Source organism: Triticum urartu, chromosome 1A (assembly GCF_056163025.1).
Source record: "Triticum urartu cultivar PI428250 chromosome 1A, HENAU_Tu73, whole genome shotgun sequence".
In the NCBI taxonomy this organism is placed as follows: domain Eukaryota; kingdom Viridiplantae; phylum Streptophyta; class Magnoliopsida; order Poales; family Poaceae; genus Triticum; species Triticum urartu.
The window spans coordinates 498966816-498991420 of NC_141873.1; the positions used below are offsets into that span (position 1 = coordinate 498966816).

At 54.5% G+C, this 24605-nt stretch overlaps 1 protein-coding gene across 1 annotated transcript; it reads right to left on the bottom strand.

Moving 5' to 3' along the window:
- Positions 1 to 3103: 3103 nt before the first annotated feature.
- Positions 3104 to 4546, bottom strand: LOC125536627 (uncharacterized). The gene is made up of 5 exons (XM_087526688.1): positions 4202 to 4546; positions 4033 to 4104; positions 3798 to 3941; positions 3580 to 3651; positions 3104 to 3471 (listed from the first exon to the last, which is right to left on the bottom strand). Exons 1-5 carry the CDS (start codon positions 4441 to 4443, stop codon positions 3366 to 3368), a joined length of 636 nt encoding a protein of 211 aa, XP_087382814.1. The 5' UTR covers positions 4444 to 4546; the 3' UTR covers positions 3104 to 3365.
- Positions 4547 to 24605: the final 20059 nt, after the last annotated feature.

Here is a 24605-nt window from a genome sequence, read left to right on the forward strand (position 1 = left end):
CACATACGCAACCTCCAAATTTGGAGAATGGAGCCGCTCATATGAAGCGAGCTGCAAACCCAATCGCCCGCGCTCGTGGGAAATCAGCTCGGAGTTTAATTCGATGACAACTTGGTATTTTTATTAACTAATCCTGATGAATATGTAGTTGTTGAATAATTGCACCTCGGACGTATGCATCCATCCTCTCTATGCCACAGGACGCCAGCGGCCTTGCTCTTCTCCTTCCTTAGAGCATCTCTAGCAGACCCCGTATAATGCTGTGATCCGCAAAATAACCGTCAAAATATAGGTCCGCGCGGAAAATGCTGCCCGATCAGACCCTGCAAACGCGCCCGACCTGTAATTTTTTTTGCGAGGCGCGGAAAAAGTTTGGCTTCAACCTTTAGATTCACGGGGTGGCAGGCCGACCGAGCTCGCCCCCTATCTGTAGCAAGATTTGGCACGAGGGGAATTTCCGCGTGGCCGTTCCCGCTTCCCCCTCACCTGCCATTGCCCCGCCACTGCCCGCTCCGGTCCATCTTCCATGGACATTCTTCGCCGTCATGGAAGCCTCCCAGCTGCCCCCCCCCCCCCCCCCCCCCCGTCACCGGTCATGTCGCCCCCGTAGTCGCTGAAGGCACCACCGCGCCTGCCCGCAAGCGGCAGTGCAACATGGTCGTGCAGGGCGGAAATTCAGCTAGCCCTGCCGAGAAGGCACGTGCGTCGGACGCCGCCGCCGGTCGCAATCTTCCAAGTCGTCGCCAGATAAGGTGGGCAAGGTTTCGGGCATGAAGCGCAAGAAGGTTCCTATGAAGAGGCCAATGCCTTCATCCACGCCCTCCGCCCCGGCAAGAGCTTCCCCGATGATGGCGTTCAACGGCGCTGCTTCCACCACAGGTGAGGTGTTCAATGAAATGGCCGGAAGGTATGCATCTTTGATCCCTTGTACTTGCTTCGCTCTTCACCATTGTGGTAGCTCGTAACTTGATGCCACTCACTGTAGCGGTGGTTCGAACAATGCCACTGCCGAGTTCGTCAACTTGTTAGACAACAACACCGTCAACATCGATCAGGCCCGTTTTGCTGATTTCGGGTACAATGAAATGGAGGGTGGCGTGGATGATCACGGTGGTGAAGATGAAGTGGAGGAGGTGGATAAGGGGGTGTATGAGCAAGCGCAAACAAAAAAATCGCGAGATTGAAGAACTACACAATGTTGGAAGACCAAATCTTGATCTAGGCTTGGAGTGCGGTGTCTCTTGATGCTTACACCGGTACATCTCAAACCGCCAAGAGGTATTGGCAAAGAATCGAAGATCAATACTTCCGCATGATGGGAAAGCATCCCAATAGGACTCCTCGCACCTTTCGGTCGCTCCAAGGTCGTTGGGACATGATCAAGCCGATTTGTAGCCGTTGGGTTTCTTGCTTGGAACAAGTCCGCAATGCACCTCCAGGTGGAACCGTGGAATCCGACTACGTGAGTTCATTTTCACGTCCCATGTTGTGCAAATCATTTGTACCATTTGAAGTGATTTCATCATTTGACATTGTTTTAATTGTGTAGGAGAAAATTGCCCAACAAAGATACAAAGACATGGAAGCTTCCGAAGGCGAATTTTTTAAACTAGAGCATTGTTGGGACTTGCTCAAAGGGTGTGACAAGTGGAAGTTGATTGACAGAGAATCCCCACCAAAGAGAGGTTCACTTACGAACATGGATGAAGATGAAGATGTTGATGGCCCAAGAAACTTGAACAAACCCGATGGTGATAAGAAGACAAACGAGATGATCAAGAGGGAACACGAAGCATTGAGCTTGGGGGACAAGATAGATGCCATGGTGCAATCAAATGAGTTGATGTTAGCGAAGACATTGGAGACAAAGAAAGAGTTGGCCGAGAAGAAGGCACGAGAGAAGCAAGAGAAGTGGCAATTGCTCAAGGACGAGGCGTTGCGGAAGGCGGCCATTGAGAAGAGAAGAGCACATGCCGCTGAGAACAAAGCCATGTCCAAGCTTCTTGCCGAAGAGAACATGATCATGACACTGAACCGCGATGACATGGACGATATCACCAAAGAATGGCATGATATGGCAAAGAGAGACATCTTGAAGAGGAGGATGCTAGCGGCGGCCGGTGCGTGTTTCAGTGCCGGTGATGTTTTCTCATCAGGATTTGGAACAAGTGCCGCTGATACATTCAGTGCGCCCGGTGATGCTTTCGGTGCCGGAGTTGGAACAAGTGTCGGCGATGGCATCGATGGAGGTGGTGCGGAGTGAAGATCATGATGACGGGTGAAAAGCGACCAAGATGATGATGGACGTGGTCGTCGCTTTTGCATGAAGTCCTTTTGCGTTTGTCGTACAAAACTATGCTTTTATTTGCGCGCGAACTATGATATATTGTTCAAAATTGAACTCAATTGTTGAAATCGCTATCAAATTCGCTTATGGGGGGTTTTCGATTTGCGGGTCGACGTGGGCTGCGACCGAGCAGACCCCGGGTAGCTGACCTGTAAAAGAGCACCGTGTCGACCCATAAATCCATTTTTCATCGAACTATAAACGCATTTTGTGGGTCGGCATTACACGGGGTCTGCTAAAGATGCTCTTACTCTTTTCACGTCAAAATTTAGGACTCGACTGATTCACAGCACAACAGACATGCCTGTTGTCGAGGCGCGTGAGGCTTTTGAGAGTTAATTTTTTGGATTTTTGTCTTATTAAAGGGAAATAACATCCATTCATTAAAAGACACATGTTCATCACGGTCTGATTGCACAATGGCTGCTAACTCAAAAGGCAGTGCCCGCTCAAAAAAAAAACTCAAAAGGGGTACTGTACTACCAAGTAGCATCCACACCGTTGTGGCGTGTAATTAAAATTTTCTAACTCAAAGTTTTTTTTTTTGTTTGTCTAACTCTAGAGCAAAGTACTCAAAACATAACTCAATTTTCTGTTGTGAAGTACTACTAAAATATTCGTTAAATTTGACCTGTGATCATATAGGTCAGCTTTGAAGCGGTACTGAACGCGCGACAGGAACAGAGAACGAACGAATGCAGTCAACTCCGTGAACAGATTCGATCGAGCAGAGCAGCAACTTAATCGCGACTCCATTAGGTACGGGAAAGTATATATGTAATTCATCCCATTGATGGCAACAGCCAGAAACAAGCCCACAACGATCGATCTCGGTTTGTACACAACATCCATAAATTGGCCTGCTCAGCTAATTAACCACCCTCACGAATCCACCTAAGTAGTGCATGCATGAACCGGCGCCACCCGATTCTCTGGCTGCATGCTAGTAGTAGTAGTAGTACTGCTAGTTTATTCTTCACTCCGGCGGGCCGCCGTGCATGGTGCATCTTGCATCGGTCTAGCAGTTGCCACCCAGCCGTGGGTTGTCGGCGAGGCTGGAATTGATGTTCTTGAAGGGGCCATCTGTCGGAATCTGGCCGCACAGATCGTTGCTTGAGAGGTTCCTGCAGTCGAAACAGGACGGGAAAACGATCGAGATGATGATCACTGGATTAATTGATCGTCGAGAGAGAAGAGAACAACTGGAATGCTGAGAAACTCGTCCTACTTACACACTCGTCTGGTCGGACAGCCCATCCAGCTCGCTGGGGATCGGGCCGGTCAAGTGGTTCTGTTGAAGGTGCCTATATATATATCACCATGCAGTCCGTGTATTAGGAGGGTATATATAAATGTTCAGATCCAAACTTGTTTCTGTAGGAACTATGAGCAACTGGACGCTTGAAAAACAAAAAACATGACGGAAAACATCGGGAGATCATGGACTCACAGCTGTTTCAGAGACTTGAGTTTCCCGAGCGATGCGGGTATCTGCCCCGAGAGGCTGTTGCTGTGCAAGTGCAGGGAGTTCAGGTTCTCCAAGTTACCCAGCTCTTCAGGGATCGTTCCTTGGATATTGGTCCACGAAATCCACCTGTGCTCATTACATGCCATGTACGTATAAGAGTTAATACATTTTGATCCATCAACGGGCAGAAACAGATGGGTCAGAGAGAGAGGCTCACAGTTTGGTTAGCTGGTCCAGCTTGCCCAGCTCCGGCGACAGAGGTCCGGTCAGGTTCGCATGGCCGATTGTACTGAAAATGGGATGAAGAAGACGAGGCGTCCAGAAATAATGAAATATACGAGGGAAGGAGTATGGAAGGGAAGAAGGATCGGTGTGGCCTCACTCACATCTCGGTGACGCGGTTGGCCACGCGGTCGCAGGTGACCTGGGTCCACTCGCAGGGGTTCACCTCCAGGATCCAGGAACGCAGCGCGCCGTCAGGGTCCTGTAGGCCGCCCCGCAGGGCCAAGAGCGCGTCACGGTCGCTGTACAGGCCAGCCTCCGCGGGCGCCAGCAGCATGCTCGTCGCGACCGCCACGAAGATGGTCACCGCCAGGGGCACTCGGGCAACGGCCGCATTGGGCGCCATGGGGACTGGGGCGGGGAGGTGGTCTGAGGGGAGTGTGGGACGAGCACGGCCGGTGTTATGACTTGTGAACTTGCGAGCTGTGCTTTGGTTTGATGGGGGGCGGGGGGTTTATAGGGGAAGGAAGGTGCTGGCGACGGGGTGGTGGTAGTACGCGTGTGAACTCCTACTCCGCCTCCTTGTCAACACTGTGGCATGGGAAATCAAATGCTACGTGCAGCCCAAAATGGTTAAGTTTTGGCCAATGGCAGCTGGCCACCTTTGAAATGCTACGAAATGGTGAACTTTTTGGACAATGGCAGTTGGCCACCTTTTCCTCCGGAAACACCGGTTTAATTTGGACTTATCATCGTTGTTAGAGTAATATGTCCGGTCATATATAACTGTTGCCATTTTGATCGCATCCATTATGCAATATGCATAGTAGTTTTTTGACAGTTATTGAAGTGTACTCTGTGAAGTCATGCACTCATTTTGCTCCGTATGCATGGCTTCATATATAACCTCAAAAATCTTGGACAATAGTCGATAGCAAAATATTTCTGTTGTCTGAGTCATATGTGAACATGGCATCTTACAACGCATCTGAAGCTGTGAAGCAATGTATATATTCTTGTCCATGTATATATTCGTGGAGTTATATCCCTGTCCATGTATATATTTTGGTGAAATACTCCATCCATTCGTAAATATAAGTCTTTTTAGATATTTTAATATAGACTGCATGCGGAGCAAAATGAGTGAATCTACAGTCTAAAGTATATCTATATACATCCGTATGTAGTCCATATTAAAATCTTTAAAAGATACATATATTTAGGAATGGAGGGAGTACATAGTAATTTCTTTTTCTACAGTACCGAACATCTATGTTTTTATGGGTATTATTAACTAAAATAACTACTCCATCCGTTCTTATTTACTCCGCGTATTAGCTTTGGTTAAAGTCAAGCTTTGTCAAGTTTACTAAATTTATAGACAAAAATATTAACATATACAATAACAATTCAATGCCATTAGATTCATTATTGAATGTACTTTCACATCATATAAATTTGTTATGATACTATTTATATTCGTTTCTATAAACTTGGTCAAACTTTAAGAAATTTGACTTCAGTCAACTCTAATATGCAGAGTAAATAAAAATGAAGGGAGTACATAGTTTCTTCATGTGTGATGAGATAAGATTTACATTATTCTTTCCTAGCTAACTTTTTCAACCCACACATCATCCTCTTAAAATCTCGATGCTTGGCCACCTGTAGTTGGTGGTAAAACTTTGTGCATGCTTCGCTATTATGAATATCTAGCGGTTTTTTCACTCTAGAGAAAATTCTAATTTTCTTTTCTGTTTGACTTATTGGTACTTGGCCACCCACCTTTGGATACTCTTGATGTCCTGTAACCGCGGGTGCATTTATAGCATGGCTAAGTGAGATGTTTGTCTGCTAAGATATACATTTATGCCATAAGCAGAGTGATTTTCTTTCTATGGATTCTAAAATTGGGGGACATGGGCTATGCCATGTATTTGAGCGTGGTGGAGGGACTGAGGGACATACCATGAATTTGTGCTATTTAAACAGAATTGACAATCCATGACAGTCGACCATACAAAATACTTCCTCCGCCTAAAATTAGATGACGCTCAAACGGAGTCTAAGAAAGAAGATTTTTGCAAAAGCTTAGCTGTTAATAATTTCATTCTTCAGTTCCAGAAGTGCACATCTGCAAGTTATTACTTGGAATGAACGCCTCATATGCCTATATCAAAGCATCTGACCTGTTAGAAGCAGTTTGTAGGGCCTGCTATAAAATGTTAAAACGCTCAGAACTTGTGTATTTTTTGAAAATCCAAGCAATTTACCAATTACCAGCTATGGTTCTTTCCTAAATCAGGCTCCTTGATTGTGAGCCGCACTAGCATTGAAAGCTTGTGTTCCGCTCAACATGGCAATATTCTCAAAGTACCAAAAAATACCATGTATTATTACTCCATGGATGGAACATTGTTCAGTGCTCCATACATAGCACAAGAATACCTCCCAAAATGGCAAATAATACAACCATCCTTGTGAATGCAGAGTTGTCCAGTAGTCAAGCTGATCGGTCGATAAAAATGGTTAGACCTATGGCACATGGGTCGGGCCGATATTAGCTAAGCAGATTCCAGGACTGAACTGAACAATAATGTATAGCTACCCGATATCTTCGTTTAGCTACAGGGCCAATGCATTGCGTTTGCGTGTATGTGCAGGCGTGCTCTGTCTCTTGCTACATGTTTCAACTCGGGACTTTAGAATCATCCACCTAATTACAAAGATTTGTATAAAATTATATTACAATTACAAAACAACACTTCGTGGTTGAATGGAGCGTTCTCTCTGGCGTGCAAATGTACCATTGAAGATGCTATTACCGCATGGAAAGCTTGCATCAGGAGCACTTGAGACAGACCAAAACAAGGAATTTCGGCACCTAGCTACCATCGGCCCTTGTAGGTTATGTGGCCGGGACATTGAGGGTTCGTTCAATGATCTTATTGCTTGCCCTCAAGCAAGAAGTGTCTGGCAAGTCATGCGTACAATTTGGCCTTTGCCTCACCTGTCATAGTTTTGGTATTATATAACTTTTATATTTGCCGACATGATTTTTGTGCGCGTGCATTGTGGTTGGTTGTATGCATCATAACTACGTAGAAATCGAGTATGTGCTCGTTATATTTGTATCCTCTTGATGCTTTATTTTGAGCCAATAAAATTCATCTTTTTCAAAAATGTATATGAGTTGTGTTGCATAATTGCTGCTTGATCCTTTTTGTTTTGTCGTGCCTTATTGGAACACTGTTGATGATAATCACGGCTCAATATTTACAAAGGGACGAGAAGAAGTGGCTCTGTGAGAACACCCGGAAGGAGACCACGAAGTCAGACCGCGAGCATGAGCCGAGACATAAGCAACCAACCAACCGGCAATCCCGAGTCGTTGTCCTTCGACCGCTCGCTCCCCTCCTCGCCGTCGTCCAGACACCCGCTCCGATCCCCTCTCTGTCTTGGACTAGTTCTCACCCCACGACTGTTGTCCCCCTGCCCCCTGGCATGCCCGACTCTCCTACTCCCCTTTCATCGCCGATCACCCGTTCTCCCGTGGCGACACGACCCTCCCCTCCCACCGGCACGAACTCATGTGGGTTGTGGGACATAGGCAAGCTCCACCCCGAGCCCGAGGACCCGAGGCATCAGGCACTCTTTTTAGGAGGAGCATAGGGTGAGGGACCTCCTATATGCCGCTCTTAGCAGCAAAGTGCTGACGTTTCACATAGGGGCAGCTAACCTAGGCCAGCCCATTTGAAGTGGCACCCGAAAGCACGTTCGCGAGATGAAAAAACTCAAAAAAATAAGAGCGCGCTTGCGCCACAACTCAAACCCGCGACTTTGTAGTGATTGGCGCGTTGTGCTACCCACTGCGACTGAGAACCTCTCATGTTAGATTTGTAGTACGACACTTAAAGAAACATAAGACAGCGCTTAAACAACAATTCACAAAAAATCCCAAAAACTATAGCCCGTGTAAGGGGTCAAATCGAGGATCTCCTGCAACTGAATTTTTCAAAATTACAAACATTTTCTTCAAAACGAGAACATTTCTTGAATTTGCAAATAATTTTTGAAAAAGATGAAGAGTTTGATGATGAGAACAAATTTGGAAAAGGTGAGATTCTTATTTTAATTTGTGAAGAAAATTTATAAAATTTTGAACATTTTTTGAAATTCCCGAATAGTTTTTGAATTTGTGAACAAAATTTAAAATATGAACATTTTTTGAATTTGCTAACAAAATTTGAAAACATTTTTTAATTGTGAACATAATTGAAAAATGCAAACATTTTTGAATTTGTGAATAAATTTTAAAACATGAAATTTTTAAAATTTGTGAACAAAATTTGAAAATGGAAAGTTTTTAAATGACGAACATATTCTGAATTTTAGAACAAAATTTTAAAGTCCAAAAATTTTTGGAAACACGAACAATATTTTAATACATGAACAAAAGATTTGTAAAACATGACCATTCTTTGAAATTCCAGATGATTTTTTAAATAATGCGAACTTTATTTGAGTTTATGAACAATTTTTGAAAACATGACCACTTTTTAAATTTTGAAAGTTTTTAAAATAAAAAACATTTGAATTTCTGAACAATTTTCAAAACATGAACTTCTTAAAAAGTGAAATAAACTGGAAAAACTAAATGAAACGAAAAAGAGAAAAGAAAGAAAAAAGGAAAAGAAGAAAAAGAAACAGAAATGAAAACGAAAAAAGAAAAAGAAATAAAGGGAAAACAGTGAAAAATCAAAAAGAAACAGGAACACCTGTAAAAGAAACAAAGACCAGCTGGGTAGGTGTGGTTTAATCGGCCGGCCATTTCTAGTGCTGCGGGGTTCCTGCTGTGCTTTGCGTCGACAGTTCGACGCAAGGAGCGGCGGATAGGGCTTGCAAGGGGTGAGGACACGAAGGTGGAGTGTTGGGCATTCGGTGTGGACACTATTTAATTTGCTGGGCCATTCACAAATATTACGTCGTACAAAAAATTTCCTACAATTCGGGGTCTGCCACTGAGGTCCACCAATGGACTCGGCCAGATTTTATGAAAAGCTATAGCAAAGCTAAACCTCATCTAGCATTTTCCTTAAAATCATGGAAAGGTAAAGAGAAAATAAGAATAAAATCATGTATTATATCATATATTATATATCACATGTACGTGGTATACACATATTCATACATAAATAAATTGAGCATTGATCGGGCATCCTAATTCAGTAACTAAGCTTTGCATCAACGCATCGCTGCAGTAAAGGGAGGAAAACAGTTGAGCTTCTTTGGGTCCCTTTATCAATTTTAAGTTGTGATTGTCATCAACAATGTTCCAATAAGGCACGGGAGAAACAAAAAGGATCAAGCAGCAATTATGCAACGCAGCTCATATACTTTCTTTCTCAAAAAAAAGATAAATTATATTGGCCCAAAATAAAGCATGAAGAATATAAAAATATAAAAATCACATATCCGACTTCTGCATAGTTAGAATACACACAACCAACCACAACGCACGCACACACAAAAGCATACCGGCAAATATAAAAGTCATATAAGACCAAAGCTTGAAAGTTATGTGCAGGCGAGAGAAAAAAAGCCAAAGCTATTAGATCCGTGGTCGACAAACTACAATAATGGCCGCATCAATCATCTCATGACACTACACAGGCGACAAGGTTTTTCAACAGCGACGCTTTCAGGAAAGGAGTGAAACTCAAGCGTCGTCCTCATCGGATGTAACCACCAAGGTCAGAATTTAGGTTTTCACCCTAATCAATCCGAGCATATCCGAGAAATGCCTTCAGCAAGGTAACGACGTAAAAGAAACATCGTCATTGGCAGGTATAACTAGCTTGGGTTAGACCTAGGTTTTCACCTCGAAGCTCGAAACTGGATGCTTGAAACATCAAAATTACTTTTCCGTGATACCAACAGCTGCATGTGATGTGATTGCTGCTGCTATCCATCCAATTCAAAGTGATTATCCATAATTTACATCTCACCACGAAAGTCAATCACTGAATCTTGAGAGATGAACACTCCTGAAGATCGTTCAATGGCCATAGTTGTCGTGGAGGCGTAGGGGCCTAACCGCAGCTGTACATCTGCCCGGCTCCTCCGTCACAGTCGTGTGCCTCCATGCTGTTGGGAGCCGCCTCTCACGCCACTCCAGCCATGGCACAGCGCCCCCACCAACCGCTTACAGATCGGCGCCCCTATTGGTCACCGAGCCCCACGGCCCAACAAGACGCAGCGCTGCTGCGAGAGAGCGCCTCGCCGCCGCTGTCGGCCATGCGGGCTTCACTAGGTGGCGTCCTTCGCCGACAGCGTGGCAGGAGTAAGAAGGTGAGGGCGCTGACGGCGCTAGGTTGAAGACGTGCTCATGTCGCCCCTGGTAGGACGACACGTGGCTAAGCGTTTTTCTCGGATCGTCTCGAAGGTTGGTTGGTTGACACGGCTAGGCCGGCCAGCTACTATAACTTGGGAACCCCCCGCAGCTCGTATACTACAGGGAGTATTACCAACCTCTCTGCTTCTGTCAGTAAAGGCGAAAGTCTTCAATCCTTGAGAGAAAGCAAATATATATAGTGTTAACATGTGTAAGGTCTGGGTTTTGTATGCCATACATGTAGTGTGTCTTTCCCTCTGTATTTACCTGTATTTTAGGAGGCAAGACACCGGTTGCATCCTTTATACCTATATATATGTGCCTAGTGCACGATTAATCATTTATCGATGCACCAAATCATTCTCTATATGATATTTATCGCAAGTCGATCTCCCCGCTTTCGCTAACCCTAGCTCTAGCCGCCGCCGCCTCGGGCCGCCGTCGCCGCCCACGCCGCCACCGCTACCCACCTCCCCGCCACACCGCCCTCCAGCCGTGCCGCCCTCTCCACCCCACCGCGCGCGCCCTCCCGTCGCGTCGCCCGATCCACCTCGCCGTGCCGCCCCCCTTCACCACCTCTTCGCCACCATGTTGTCCAACACCTCCACCTACTCCAACCCCTTCGCTGTCGACCTTGCGGAAATCCGCAACATCAACGTCCATGCCCGCGTTCCCGTCATCCTCGACGCCTCCAACTTCACATACTTTGCGTGGAAGACGTACTTCACGCTGCTCTTCCGCGAGAACAACCTCGTGGATCATGTGGATGACACCGTTTACTCCCGCGCCATGGTGGATGACACTGAGTGGACCGCGATCGACGCCACCATCATCAGGTGGTTCTTCACCACCATCTCCAAGGACCTCTTTCACAAGGTCGCGAGTGCGGATGACGCCGCCCGCGCCTTGTTGGTCAAGTTGAACGGCCTTTTCACCGACAACAAGCTTCAGCGCCGCGTTTTTTTACAGCAGAATTTTTTTGACTGTCACCAGGATGAACAGTCCATTGATGACTACTGTCGCCGTCTGAAGACGTTGGCGGATGAGCTCCGTGACATTAGCGCCAAGGTTTATGACGACCTCCTCCTCAGGACGCCCACTGCCAGCCTCAACGAGGACTTCGGCAACGCTACCTCCAACTTCACCTTGATGCTGGAGCCCTCCTTCCCTAAGTTTGTGGGGTACTTGCGGTTGGAGGAGCGCCGGATGAAGGGGGTCAAGAAGCGTGTGCAGCATCACGCCCTCGCCGCCGGCACCTCCCATGGCGCCCCACCACCGGCCGCCCCACCAGCGCCGCGCCAACAGCCGCCGCCCCCCGCGCCTCCGGGGTACTTCCCCCTACCGCCCACGCCCCCCGCCCCTCCCGCTGCCCCCCAGCAGCCAGGTGGCGGGCGCCGCTGCAACCGCCGCGGGGGCGGCATCAAGCAGCAACAGGCGCCGGGGGGGATGGGGGGCTCGTCCGCAACAGCAGCAAGTCAACCCTTCATGGACGTACGTCACCAACCCGTGGACCGGCGTTGTCCACGCATACTCGATGCCGGTCCCTCAGGCTCCCGCTCCGGGCATCCTTGGACCTCGTCCAGCGAGCCACCAGACCCTCTTCGCCGCGCAGAACGCCGCTCCTACAGCGGCTACGGTGCCACGCCTCAGCTCCCGCCCGCCTACGGAGGGTTTTACCCTTCTCAGGTGCCGTCGCCGTGGGACCCGGCCCTTCTCGCCGCCCTACACTCCATCCCGTCACCGAGTTCCTACGGTGGCGGTGGTGACTGGTACATGGACTTGGGCGCCACCGCTCACACGACTGCTCATCCCGGTAACCTCACGTCTGCCACTGTTGTTCATACTCCCACTCTGTCGGAGGAAATAGTCATGGGTAGCCTAGCCGGCTTCCCCTGGCCCTTCTGAAAAAATTACGAGCCCGTCCGGCTCTCAAGGATCCAAGACATGGGGCCACCTTCCCCATGCTGGCTGTCATCCAGACCGGCTTTCGGAAGGCGGCCCGACTTTAGCCCTCATGAAGAAAGCCACGGGAGGGCCAACTTTGGGAAGCCGGCCGTGAGAAGGCCGACTCCAAGAAGCCGGCTCCCATAAAGCGGTCGAGACCGTACCCTCAAAGTTTTCACCCACCTAATGGCGGTGCGACGGGGCGTGGCTACAGTGAAGCCTGCCACCCCCGAATCCCGGAGCACGCCTGGCATAGCGTGCCGTACGGAGTAGGCGTGACCCGTCCGGCGCGGCACTGTTGCCATGTTGACCTTGGTGTCACCCACGACGGGCCTCCAGCGTGGCCCACGAACGGTGGGCCCCTTCGTGCAGAGAGACACCCGAAGGCGGCCATGCCTCCCCCCAGTCGGCCCAAGACAGAGCCGGCTCCCCGCAGCCGGCTTGCCGCCTCCCTCGAAGGAGACGCCCCATTAAGGAGACAAGACGCGGTGAGGCTACAGCGATCGCCCGACGGGCAGCGGCATTGTAGTCGCGCCTACCACGACGAAGCCCACGTCACCAAGACAGAGCAACAGTAACCAGCCGCCGATCAGGCCCTGGACAGTGGGGCATGCCTGTCGACCAAGGGGCCGGCAGCCGGCGGGACCCACCAGTAGGCGGGCCCCAGCAGTCGGCGCAGGAGCCGGCGAGCGCAGTCGCAGACGGCTGGGCCCCGCGCCCAGTCGGATTACCATTGTACCCCCGGGGGTAGGCCTATATAAACCCCCCGGGGCATCCATGCAAAGGGTTCGACCCCCTGCTAATCCTAGACACTCTAGGAGCATTTGTAGAAGTGGGCTAGCCGTGCCTTTCTTCCTCCTCCCACCAAACAGCTCTAGGAGCATTTGTAGCTACTTGTCCATCTAGTGATCATGCGGAGACCCCGCAGAGCAGCAGTAGGGGTGTTATCTCCACGGAGAGCCCCGAAGCTGGGTAAGATCCGCCGGCGTGCATGTCTTCGCCTCATCCCGTTTCCAGGCACCGGCGATGTCTTACTGGCTCCCACAATGATAAGTCACCCGTTGGCATATGTCGCACCTACCACCCGACATTTGGCACCCACCATGGGGCCAGGTGCACCGTCGTCCAGAGACCTGTTCTGGACGGGAACCCTTTTCCTCCCTCGCGAGCGTAGCCAGCCCGGCACGCCCGATGGCGCTTGCCACGACGCGCTGCAAGGCGTCACCAACACCTGCGCAGCAAGCAGCCTCGCTGATCTCCTCGACAAGACCCTCATCTCCGACGGGCTCGCCTCCGATGCGGGCACCGACCACCTCGCCAACCTTCTTGGCCAGCTCCATGTCTCCAGCGAGCCCGCTGTGGACCTGGAGTCGGTTGGCTCCACCGATCCGATGCCTGTCGACTCCGACACGGCCTCCTATGACGCCTTCCCCACCAACGTCACGATCTACAACGACCCGCTTCCCCGAGCCGGTGGCTGCGACGCTGTCACCACCGAAGTGATGGTTGTCGGCCACGGCGGCCCGGCCGACGAGAGCGCCCACGACGCCCCGCACGCGGCGGCCCACGACTTGTCCACCCCCCTCCCGGCTAACGCCGACGATGAAGCACTGGAGGCACGCCGCCTCGCCCTCCTCGCAGAGGGCCGGAGGCTGGCTTCCGTGAGACGCCTCACTGAGGCCTACCAGCGCGAAGCTGACCGCGCCGCCTTCAGCACGCCGGCCCCGGGCGGGCCAAGCCGGGCCGGCCTTGTCAAGCAACGCGGCGCCGTCATCGCCGACACGCTGGGAGTTGACCGCCCGGTCTATGCCACTCCGCTCAAGAACTTGCGTGCCGCCCAGGCGGCCGTAGACGAGTTGGACGGCTTGGAGGCCGAAGACCTCCCCCACATGACCCGGCGCATCCAGCAACTGATTGACGCAGCCGCGCAGCGACATGAAGCCGACGCCCACGCGGAAAGCCCTCCCCCGCGCCGAGATCACGGCGCGGCATCCCGGACACCGACTACGAGCAACACCCGCGCGTGACGCGAGAAAGAGCCGGCTGCCAGCCGCAGCCGGACCCGAATCTCCATCGAGCGAGACGCGGACGACCATCCCCGAGCCATGGAATGGCGGGGCAACCCGCCTCTGCCTCCATCCCGTGGAGAGAGATATCCCACCCCGCCGCCAGTGGCGCACCTGACTCTCAGCGGCCGGCTAGGCCGCCGCGAAGGAGTCGGCGAGAACGACGCCCGCCATCGGATCGACCGCCTGGCGCGATCCCTGGCGTTGGAAGAAGAAGACGATGTCGTCCCGCCTTGTTTCGGCCCCCGCATCCGCGACGAGCCCTTCCCCAAAGGGTTCTCGCTCCCAAGAGACACGCCCAAGTACAACGGCTCCGTGAAGCCGGAAGATTGGTTGATCGACTACTCCACGGCGGTTAGCATAGCCAACGGCAACCGGCGCGTTGCCGTGAAGTACGTGCCCCTCATGCTGCAAGGCACGGCGTGGACCTGGCTCAACAGCCTCAAACCACGCAGCATCAACAGCTGGCTAGATTTCACCGAAGCTTTCATCCGCATCTTCACCAACACCTACAAACGGGCTCCAAACCCAGACAGCTCTCCTTGTGCGTACAAGGCCCCGCCGAGTCCACTCGCGACTACTTCACGCGTTGGGCCGAGCTCCGCAACTCTTGCGAAGGGGTGCACGAGGTGCAAGCCATAGAATACTTCACAGCCGGATGCCGAGAAGGCACCCTCCTCAAGCACAAGCTCCTCTGCGACGAGCCGACTACCCTCGACGAGCTTCTGGACATAGCGGACAAGTACGCCACCACCGACTCCTCGATGAAGACCGAGCTTCGGGTAGACGCGTCCGGAAAAGTACTCAACCCGGCGCCCAAGACGCCGGCTGGGGATTTCGGCCGACGCCCACACTCGAACGACCACAAACGCAAGGGCCCCGCGCCGCCTCCCACCAGTCGGCAGGTGGCCACAGTTGAAGACGTGCCGCCTGAAGGGCGACCCGCGCCCAAGAAACCCAAGGGCGGCCGGCCGGCTTGGCAGCCGGCCTTCTCCTACGAGCAAACTCTCAACGCCCCCTGCAAGTTCCACAGCGGCGCGAAGCCGTCCAACCACACAACCCGGAAGTGCCATTGGCTCACCCGAATCTCTAAAGGCGAGGGGCTCGTGCCGCCTCCGCCTGCTGGCCCGCCGCCTCCGGCCCCGCCGCCTCCGGCCGCTCGGCCCGCAGTCGGAGCCGTGCACGACGAATTCCCCGACAAGCAAGCAACCTACATCGTCTTTACAAGCCAGCCCGAAGACCGGCGCAGCAAGCGCCGAGAGCACCAGGAAGTCAGCGTGGTCGCTGCCAACCCCGCCGGACACATGCATTGGTCAGAAAAGCCCATCAGCTGGAGCCGGGCCGACCATCCAGAGGTGATGCCGTCTCCCGGCTCTTATGCCTTGGTCCTGGAAGCCACCCTCGCGACGGACAGGCGCGCCGCCCGCTTCTCCCGTGTGTTGATAGACGGCGGGAGTAGCATCAACATCCTGTACCGTGACACCCTGGAGAAGCTAAACGTCAAGACGAAGCAGCTCATGCCTACTCGGACAGTGTTTCATGGCATCGTACCCGGCCTGTCCTGCGCCCCCATTGGCAAAATCAAGATTGATGTACTTTTGGGGGACAAGGAGCATTTCCGCCGGGAAGCGATCTGGTTTGAAGTGGTGGACCTGGAGAGCCCTTACCATGCATTGCTTGGCCGACCTGCCTTGCCCAAATTCATGGCAGTTCCCCACTATGCATACCTCAAGATGAAGATACCAAGCACCAAAGGCGTCATCACCGTAGCCGGCGATTACAAGAAGTCCTCTGAGTGCGCGGCAGCCAGCAGCCGGCTGGCCGAGTCCCTTGTGATTGCCGAAGAAAAGAAGATGTTGGACCGAGTCGTGGCCATAGCCGGCAAGCAGTCGGCCGTGTCCCCCGACCCCAAGGGGCATGATGCTCAAGGATCTTTCCAGCTGGCCAAGGAGACGAAGAAGATACCTCTTGACCCAGAGCACCCAGAGAGGTTTGCCGTCATCGGGGCGAACCTGAACAGCAAATAGGAAGGCGAGCTCGCCGATTTCCTCTGTGAGAATCGGGACATCTTCGCATGGTCCCCCAAGGACATGTCGGGTGTTCCGAGGAAATTCGCCGAGCACAAACTACACGTCCGAGAAGACGCAAAGCCAGTCAAACAACCCCTTCGCCGACTGTCGGAGGAGAAATGCAGGATTGTAGGTGAGGAGATAGCCCGGCTTCTGGCAGCCGGCTTCATTATGGAACTTTTCTTTCCAGAGTGGCTCGCCAACCCGGTCCTCGTGCTAAAGAAGAACAACAAGTGGCGCATGTGTATAGACTACACAAGCCTCAACAAGGCCTGCCCCAAAGATCCCTTTGCCCTGCCAAGGATTGACCAAGTGATAGACTCCACAGCCGGATGCGAGCTGTTGAGCTTCTTGGATGCTTACTCAGGATATCACCAGATAAAGCTGGATCCGGACGACCGCCTGAAGACCGCCTTCATCACGCCATTTGGAGCCTTCTGCTACGTGACTATGACATTCGGCTTGAGAAATGCCGGTGCCACTTTTCAGCATTGCATGCAGAAGTGCCTCCTCAAGCAACTTGGCAGAAACGCTCACGTCTACGTGGACGACATCGTGGTGAAGACGGAGAAGCGCGGTACCTTGCTGGGAGACCTCAAGGAAATGTTTGAGAACCTACGCTGGTTCCAAATCAAGCTCAACCCCGAGAAATGCGTGTTCGGAGTGCCAGCCGGCCATCTCCTAGGCTTCCTGGTCTCTGAACGCGGCATCGAATGCAACCCGGTGAAGATCAAGGCCATCGAGAGAATGGCAATCCCCACCAAGCTTCGAGACATCCAAAAGTTCACCGGATGCTTGGCCTCCTTGAACCGCTTCATCAGCCGGCTCGGAGAGAAAGCTCTCCCCCTCTACCGCCTCATGAAGAAGAGCACTCACTTCGAGTGGAACGACCAGGCCGACCAAGCTTTTCGCGAGCTGAAGAAGATGCTGGCCACGCCGCCCGTCTTGGCGGCGCCGACTGAGAAAGAGCCCATGCTCCTTTACATTGCCGCAACCAGCCGGGTGGTCAGCACCGTCATCGTAGTCCAACGCCCAGAAGAAGGCCGAGCCCAGCCGGTCCAGAGGTCGGTGTATTATTTGAGCGAGGTGCTGTCCGCCTCAAAGTAGAACTACCCGCACTACCAGAAGATGTGTTACGGTGTATACTTCACCGCCAAGAAGCTGAAGCCCTACTTTCAAGAGCATCCCATTACGGTCGTATGCACCGCCCCGCTGGCCGAGATCATAGGCAGCCGGGACGCATCCGGCCGGGTGGCGAAATGGGCCATCGAGTTGGCCCCTTACACGATCTTCTACCAGCCCCGCACCGCCATCAAGTCCCAAGCACTGGCCGGATTCCTCGTCGACTGGGCCGAGACCCAGTACCTGCCGCCGGCTCCCGACTCCACCCATTGGCGCATGCACTTCGACGGGTCCAAAATGCGCACCGGCTTGGGGGCCGGCGTCGTCCTTACCTCCCCCAAAGGCGACAAGCTCAGATACACGCTACAGATCCACTTTGCCGCCTCCAACAACGTGGCCGAGTACGAGGCGCTCATACACGGGCTCCGGCTTGCCAAAGAACTCGGCATTCGCCGGATCCTATGTTATGGCGACTCGGACCTGGTGGTCCAGCAATCATCCGGCGACTGGGACGCCAAGGACGCAAACATGGCGAGCTACCGCTTCCTGGTCCAACAACTTAGCGGATACTTTGAAGGATGCGAGTTCCTCCATGTACCGCGAGCCGACAACGAGCCAGCCGATGCCCTGGCTCGAATAGGCTCTACTCGGCAAGCAATACCAACCGGTGTCGCTCTACAACGCCTCCTCAAGCCATCTATCAAGCCGTCTCTAGAGTCCGACTCCATCTTCGTGCCGCCTGACCCCGATGCGGCCGGGTCCGGCTCGAAGAACCAAGCAGGCGACCCCGAGACTCCCGTAGCCAGCCCGGGGACTTCGGCAACCGGCTCGGGGACTGCCACACCCGGCTCGGGGACTACGGTAGCCGGCCTGGGGACTGCACCAGCACAACAGCCGGCGGCCGACTCCAGCATTTCACCACCCAGCCCGCCCACCCTGGTGGCAGTAACCACATTGGCAGTAGGAGAAGTCGCGGCTCCGTCATGGGCTCAGTCCATCCTCAGCTTCCTAGTAAACCAAAATCTGCCGGCTGACGAAACAGAGGCAAGACAAGTCCAACGTCGAGCCGGAGCATACACAATCGTCAACAGAGAACTTGTCAAACGCAGTGTCACTGGAGTCCTCCAACGGTGCGTCGAGCAAGAGAAGGGCATTGCAATCCTCAGAGATATTCACCAAGGAGAATGCGGCCACCATGCGGCTTCAAGATCACTCGTCGCCAAAGCTTTCCGCCATGGTTTCTTCTGGCCGACTGCTTTGGATGACGCCAAAGAATTAGTTAAATATTGCAAGGGGTGCCAACTCTTCAGCTCCAAGCAACACATGCCGGCTTCGGCACTCAAGACCATTCCCCTCACCTGGCCCTTCGCCGTTTGGGGACTGGACATGGTGGGCCCATTCAAGATGGCGCGCGGCGGCATGACGCATTTGCTCGTCGCCGTGGACAAATTTCACCAAGTGGATTGAGGCAAGGCCGATCAAAAAGCTGAATGGGCCGACTGCTGTGACATTCATCGCAGACATAACAACTCGGTACGGCGTGCCACACAGCATCATCACCAACAATGGCACGAATTTTGCCAAAGGAGCCTTGGCACATTTCTGCGCAGCCCAAGGTATTCGGCTGGACTTAGCGTCCGTCTCCCACCCGCAGTCAAACGGCCAGGTCGAGCGAGCCAACGGCCTCATCCTCTCCGGCATCAAGCCCCGACTGGTCGTACCACTGGAGCGTTCAGCCGGCTGTTGGCTCGACGAGCTGCCGGCTGTCCTCTGAAGTCTGCGCACTACACCAAACAAGTCAACCGGCTTCACCCCTTTCTTCCTTGTGTATGGTGCCGAGGCGGTCATTCCAACTGACATCGGGTTCGACTCGCCTCGAGTAACCATGTACACGGAAGCGGAGGCCAAGGAAGCACGAGAAGACGGCGTCGACCTGCTGGAAGAAAGCCGGCTGTTAGCCCTCAGCCGGTCTACCATCTACCAGCAGGGTTTGCGCCGTTACCATAGCCGAAAGGTCAGGCCAAGATCTTTCCAAGAGGGCGATCTTGTGCTCCGGTTGATCCAGCGAACAGCCGGCCAGCACAAGCTCTCGGCCCCTTGGGAAGGCCCCTTCATCATCAGTAGAGCTCTAGGAAACGACTCCTACTATCTGATCGACGCACAGAAGCCGAAGGCACGAAAGAGAGACGACTCCGGCAAGGAGTCGGAACGACCATGGAACGCCAACCTCCTTCGAAGATTTTACAGTTGAAATGCAGTATGTATCACGCTAACTTTTGTATTAAATACGAGACAATAGGCCCCCCGAGGAGGGCTCGGGGACTGCCATCTTTTATCTATGAGTGAAAATTATCATGCTTATGACCTTGTCATTTCATTTACTTGTTCCGTCCGGCACCGGGTTCGACTAGTCGGCTCGGGGACTGGCCGACTGGAGTTATATTAGAAGTCCTACCCGCAGTCAGACAAGTAGTGTGCCGGCTCCCAAGCCTTCTCTTGCCAAAAGTCGCAGTTCGAAGAACCGGTTGTCCGGCTGGCAAGAGTTAAAGGCAGGAACGGGCGCAAACACGAAAAACGGCTAAGGGACTAACGGACTAATATAACAAAAGCCGGTTTTTCTCCCACCGCCGACTGGCTACCAGAGTAGCCGGCCGGCCGGTTTCCATTCACTTCACTTCAATCCAAGAAAGCTCGAGTACTTGCCTCCCCAAAGAGGGAAGGCGGCAAAGGAAAAGGCCTAAGGATAAAAAGCATACGCGAATGGAAACCAAACATGCACATAACAATATTTACATAAAAGACCTCCGAGAGGCCAGCATTCAACATAGTTTGGATACACCCCTAGTGGGTGGAACTGCGAAAACTTAATGAAGATTGTTCAAAAGACAACAAGCAGGAAAAATAAGGACGGCAGGTCAAGCTGGCGGAGCGACCGACGAGCCGGGCTGGTTGGCGGAGACGGTTGTGCCGGCTGAAGGAGCGGCCGGCTGGCGAACCTCGGCTTGGTCACCGCCTCTCGCAGAGGGCGCGCTTCCACGCGCCTCGTTGCTGGAGGCACGGTCGGCTTGAGGTCGGCCGGTTGTTCCACCAGCCGGATCGACGTCTTCGCCGCCTTCCTCTTCGTCATCCTCGCCCTCGTCGCTGGAGGCGATCTCCTCTGCCGAGTCCTCGCCCACTGCCGAGTCCAGCCCGAACCACTCCTCCGGCTGGGCAACACCGTCATCATCGATTTCGGGTGCAAAAACGCTGATGTCGGTGCACTCGGCGATCGTCGAAGCCCGCTGGGCGATAGCCGGCCTCACCTCCTCCAGCTCCGCGTCGGCCTCCATCCGCCAAGTGCGCAGCTGGTCCAGGCTCAGCCCTGGGTACCAAGCCCGAACGAACTCCAACGTCCACCCGGCTCCGAGGCGGGCCGCCGACGCCTTCCAAGCCTCAAAGCGACCGACTGTGACCTCTAGCCAGTCGGCAGTCCGGCTTGGGGTGCGGGGGATCGTCTCGCCGGGCCAGAGGGCGGCCAACACTTGCGCCCCGGCGCGTTGGAGCCGGCGAAGCATCCGATGAGCCGGCTGCAACCGCGCCTGGACAGCCAAGAGCTGCTCCTCAAGCGTCCGGTTCGCATCCGGCGCGATGTTGGCCCCCGCCTGACGGCGCGCCTCGCGATGGGCCTCGATGCTTTGGGCGGCGAAGGCGGAGTAGCCGGGGAAGTAGTCTGCACAAAAAAAATGAGCAGCAGCACAAGTTAAGCCAAAAACCCAGGCGGCAAGGGGCAGGAGAGGAGCGAGGAAGGCGGCTTACCGTCGATCAAGTCCTCGATGCGGCCGAAGCCTTCATCCAGTGCTCGCCGGGTCTCAGCCCAGCTCGCCGCCTCGATCTCAAACTCTGCCTTCAGGGCGGCCTCGCTATCCTGCACTTTCTGCAGGGCCGCCTTGTGGCTCTTCTCTTGGTCAGCCAGCTGCTTGGCCAGGCGGTCACGCTCCTGGACCAAGGCAGCGTACTCGGCATCCTTGGTATGAAGAGCGGCCCGCGCTTCGCCGAGCTCCTTCCTCAAGTCGGCGTTGGCCCCTGAAAGCACGAAAAGAAAGAAAAACCAATAAGGAAAAAGTCGTCAAGAAAGATCTGACCCGACTGCTCAGCAGTCGGCCCGAATCTCGGGGACTAAACCCAGTGGGTGCGCTGATGCGCCCCCACAGGAGACAGACAAGATCAAGTACTTACTTCGGCTGTCGGCCAGGTCGTCGGTCCTCCGGCTCAACTCCCGAGCCTGGGAGTTGAAGGCGGCAGCACGGGAGTTGTGATATTCCTGGAAGTTCAGACAAGAAGCAAAAATAAGGTAGCCGTCAAGAAAGATCTGACCCGACTACGAAGCAGTCGGCCCGAATTTCGGGGACTACACCCAGTGGGTGCGCTGACGCGCCCCCACGGAAGAAATCAAGAGATCGAAGCGGCCAAGAATGAAGGACTCACCCGGATAACGGCTCGCGTTGACAGGAACTCTTGGGTGAGCTGTTGCAGTAGGGCGGCCTGAGCTTGAAGCCGGCTCCGGACCCCTTGAGCCACCACATTCAGCTCCCCAGTCCCCCTGCTGGGAGTCCACTCGGACGTGGCAGTGCTGGCCGCCTCTAGATCTTCCGCCGACTGGCCTGCGCCCGCGACTCGGCGCGACTCCGGCGGAGCGGCGCCTCCCCCTGCGCGCCGGCCCGTCACCGGCTGCACCTCGAGGCCGGCTCTGTCCTCTGGCTCACCCCCGACCGGCTCCTCTGGCGCCGCTGACGATTGGCCGCCTTGGCCCGCTCCGGTTGGCGCTGCTGGCGGCGCTCTCCTCGAGAATGCCACGGGGTCCTCCCCCCTCTCGATCAGCGGCGGGTCGTGGACGATCTCCTCCGCCAAGGGCAATGGGGTGACGGGGGCCACGGCTCGGAGGGGAATGGCGAGCAGCGGAGGCTGGTTGCGCGAACCCTCCACCTCCGTCTCCGCGGTCGTCGCCTCCGCCTGGGCCTTGGCTGCCGCATCGGCCTGCTCCCTCACCGCCTGGGCCGCCGCTTTCTCCGCCGCCTCGCGCTCCTCCCGCGCTTCACGGGCGTTCCGCTCTGTGGCCTCCCTGAGGTCGGCGCGGGGGTCCACGCGGTGGGAGCTTGAAGAACCTCCAGTCGGCCCAACTACGGAGCCGCCCGGACCATGCTCAAGGGAAAGCGGTGCCCTGTCCAGCAAGCGGAAGAAGTTAAGAAGAATGCTCGAACAAGAAGAGAATGATGAAGAGCATGCGACAAGGCAATTGACGACTTACGCTGAGACCGCCTGAGGCTGCTTCACCGCCTTGCGGAAGCGGGCCGCTTTCGCAGCCGCCTCGTCTCGCTTGGTCGCCGCGGTGGAGGCTTTGGACTTCTTCGGCCGACTGTCGAAGAGGCCTGAAGCGGCCCGGCGCTTCTGTGCACCACCACCGGCAGCCGACGCGATGGACGAGCCCGCGCCCTGATGGTCGGCCGCCGGCTGGCGACGCGGGGCGACTTCGGCTTCAGCATCATCCGGCCAGTCCTCGAAGCTCGCGGTGAGCCTTGAGCCCCCGGGCTCGGCGTCGTCCCCCACGACGGCGTCTTCCATGGCGGCCGCCCCCAAGTCCGGATCGTCGACGTCGTCCGCCGTGCGGTCGGGGGCATACTGGCGTTCTATCCCTGCTGTCCCGGTCGTCGGTGGGAGAAGGGGGTTCTGTTAAGAAGAACCGACTGATTAGAAGCCGGCCATCATAAAGCCGGCAACCAACGAAAAGAAGAAAGAAAGGAAAGCTTACCACGGGCGGAGGGTTGGCGCGAGAATACGGCGCCTTGCCGTATCGCCAGTCCTCGGCGAGCTTGCAGTTGGAGATATAGTTTACCATATACGATACCTCCGCATGAGGCATCTCCCTGGTGCTCAGCCGGCTTGGGTCAAAGCGGCCACTCATCTGGCACATCATATGGGGCCGGCTTTGGAGAGGAGATAGCCGGCGCTCCACGAAGGCGGCCACCAAGTCGGCCCCGCTCAGGTTTTCTGACTGGATCATCACCCGAAGCCGGGAGACGGCGGCGTTCCCGGCCTGAGATAGTGACCGGGACCGGAAACTCCATGAAGGCTGCCTCCCAGCCGGCGCACCGGCTACATAAGCCGGCAGGTTGACTTGGTCTCCTTGCTCGGCGACGTTCTTCACGTAGAAGTATGACTTCTGCCAGATCTTCACCGACTGGATCAGGGGGATGGGCGGGAACGGGTTGTTCTCGCCCGCCCTCCTCATGGCGATGAAGGCCCTGCAGGGGGCGGGCACGCCTGCGACGACGGTGCCGAGTTTGCTCTGGAAGAACTCCCCCCAGAGCTCCAGCGTGGGGAGCAGTCCCAAGAAACCTTCGCAGAGGGAGACGAAGGCCGACAGTAGCATCACCGCATTGGGCGTGAGGTGATGCGGCTGAAGGTTGTAGAACTTGAGGAAGGAGCATAGAAATCCGCTCGCTGGAAGGCCGAAGCCGCGCAGGAAGTGCGAGCGGAAGACGACCCGCTCGCCCTCCTCCGGCGCCGGCGAGACCTCCGTATCTGGCGCCAGGCGGACCCGCACGAGGTTGGCGCCGGGCAGGCGCCGAGTCTGCCGGAGGAACTCAACGTGGTCCTCGTGAACGTTGGAGCCGTCCCACGAGCTCGACAGCGCCATGGGAGCAAGACGATGTGGAGGTGCGGCGGCTCTGAGACGGGAGGCTGCGGCGGCAACGAGAGGAAGAAACGGGGACGAGAAGGGGCGGAGCGAGAGAGAGCGTGCGAACCTCTGCCGCTCCCCCTCCTCCCCCTACTTATAGGCTCGCGTGCCGGAGCCGAGGAGGCGCGGCGTGGGGAAACGTGGGGATCGACCGTGCCCACTCCCCCACGTCCCGCGCTTATTGTGCCTTAACGGCGAAATAAAACCGCTGCGGGAAGGCGAGCGGTCCATGTGGGCCACGGAAGATCCGCGCTCAGA

Excerpts from the sequence above, each read along its gene's own strand:
- LOC125536627 (XM_087526688.1), bottom strand. The coding sequence starts at position 4,443 with ATGGCGCCCAATGCGGCCGTTGCCCGAGTGCCCCTGGCGGTGACCATC. Across the intron at positions 3,942-4,032 it reads CTGGACCAGCTAACCAAACT|GTGGATTTCGTGGACCAATA; the intron begins GTGAGCCTCTCT and ends TAATGAGCACAG. Across the intron at positions 3,652-3,797 it reads CTCAAGTCTCTGAAACAGCT|GCACCTTCAACAGAACCACT; the intron begins GTGAGTCCATGA and ends ATATATATATAG.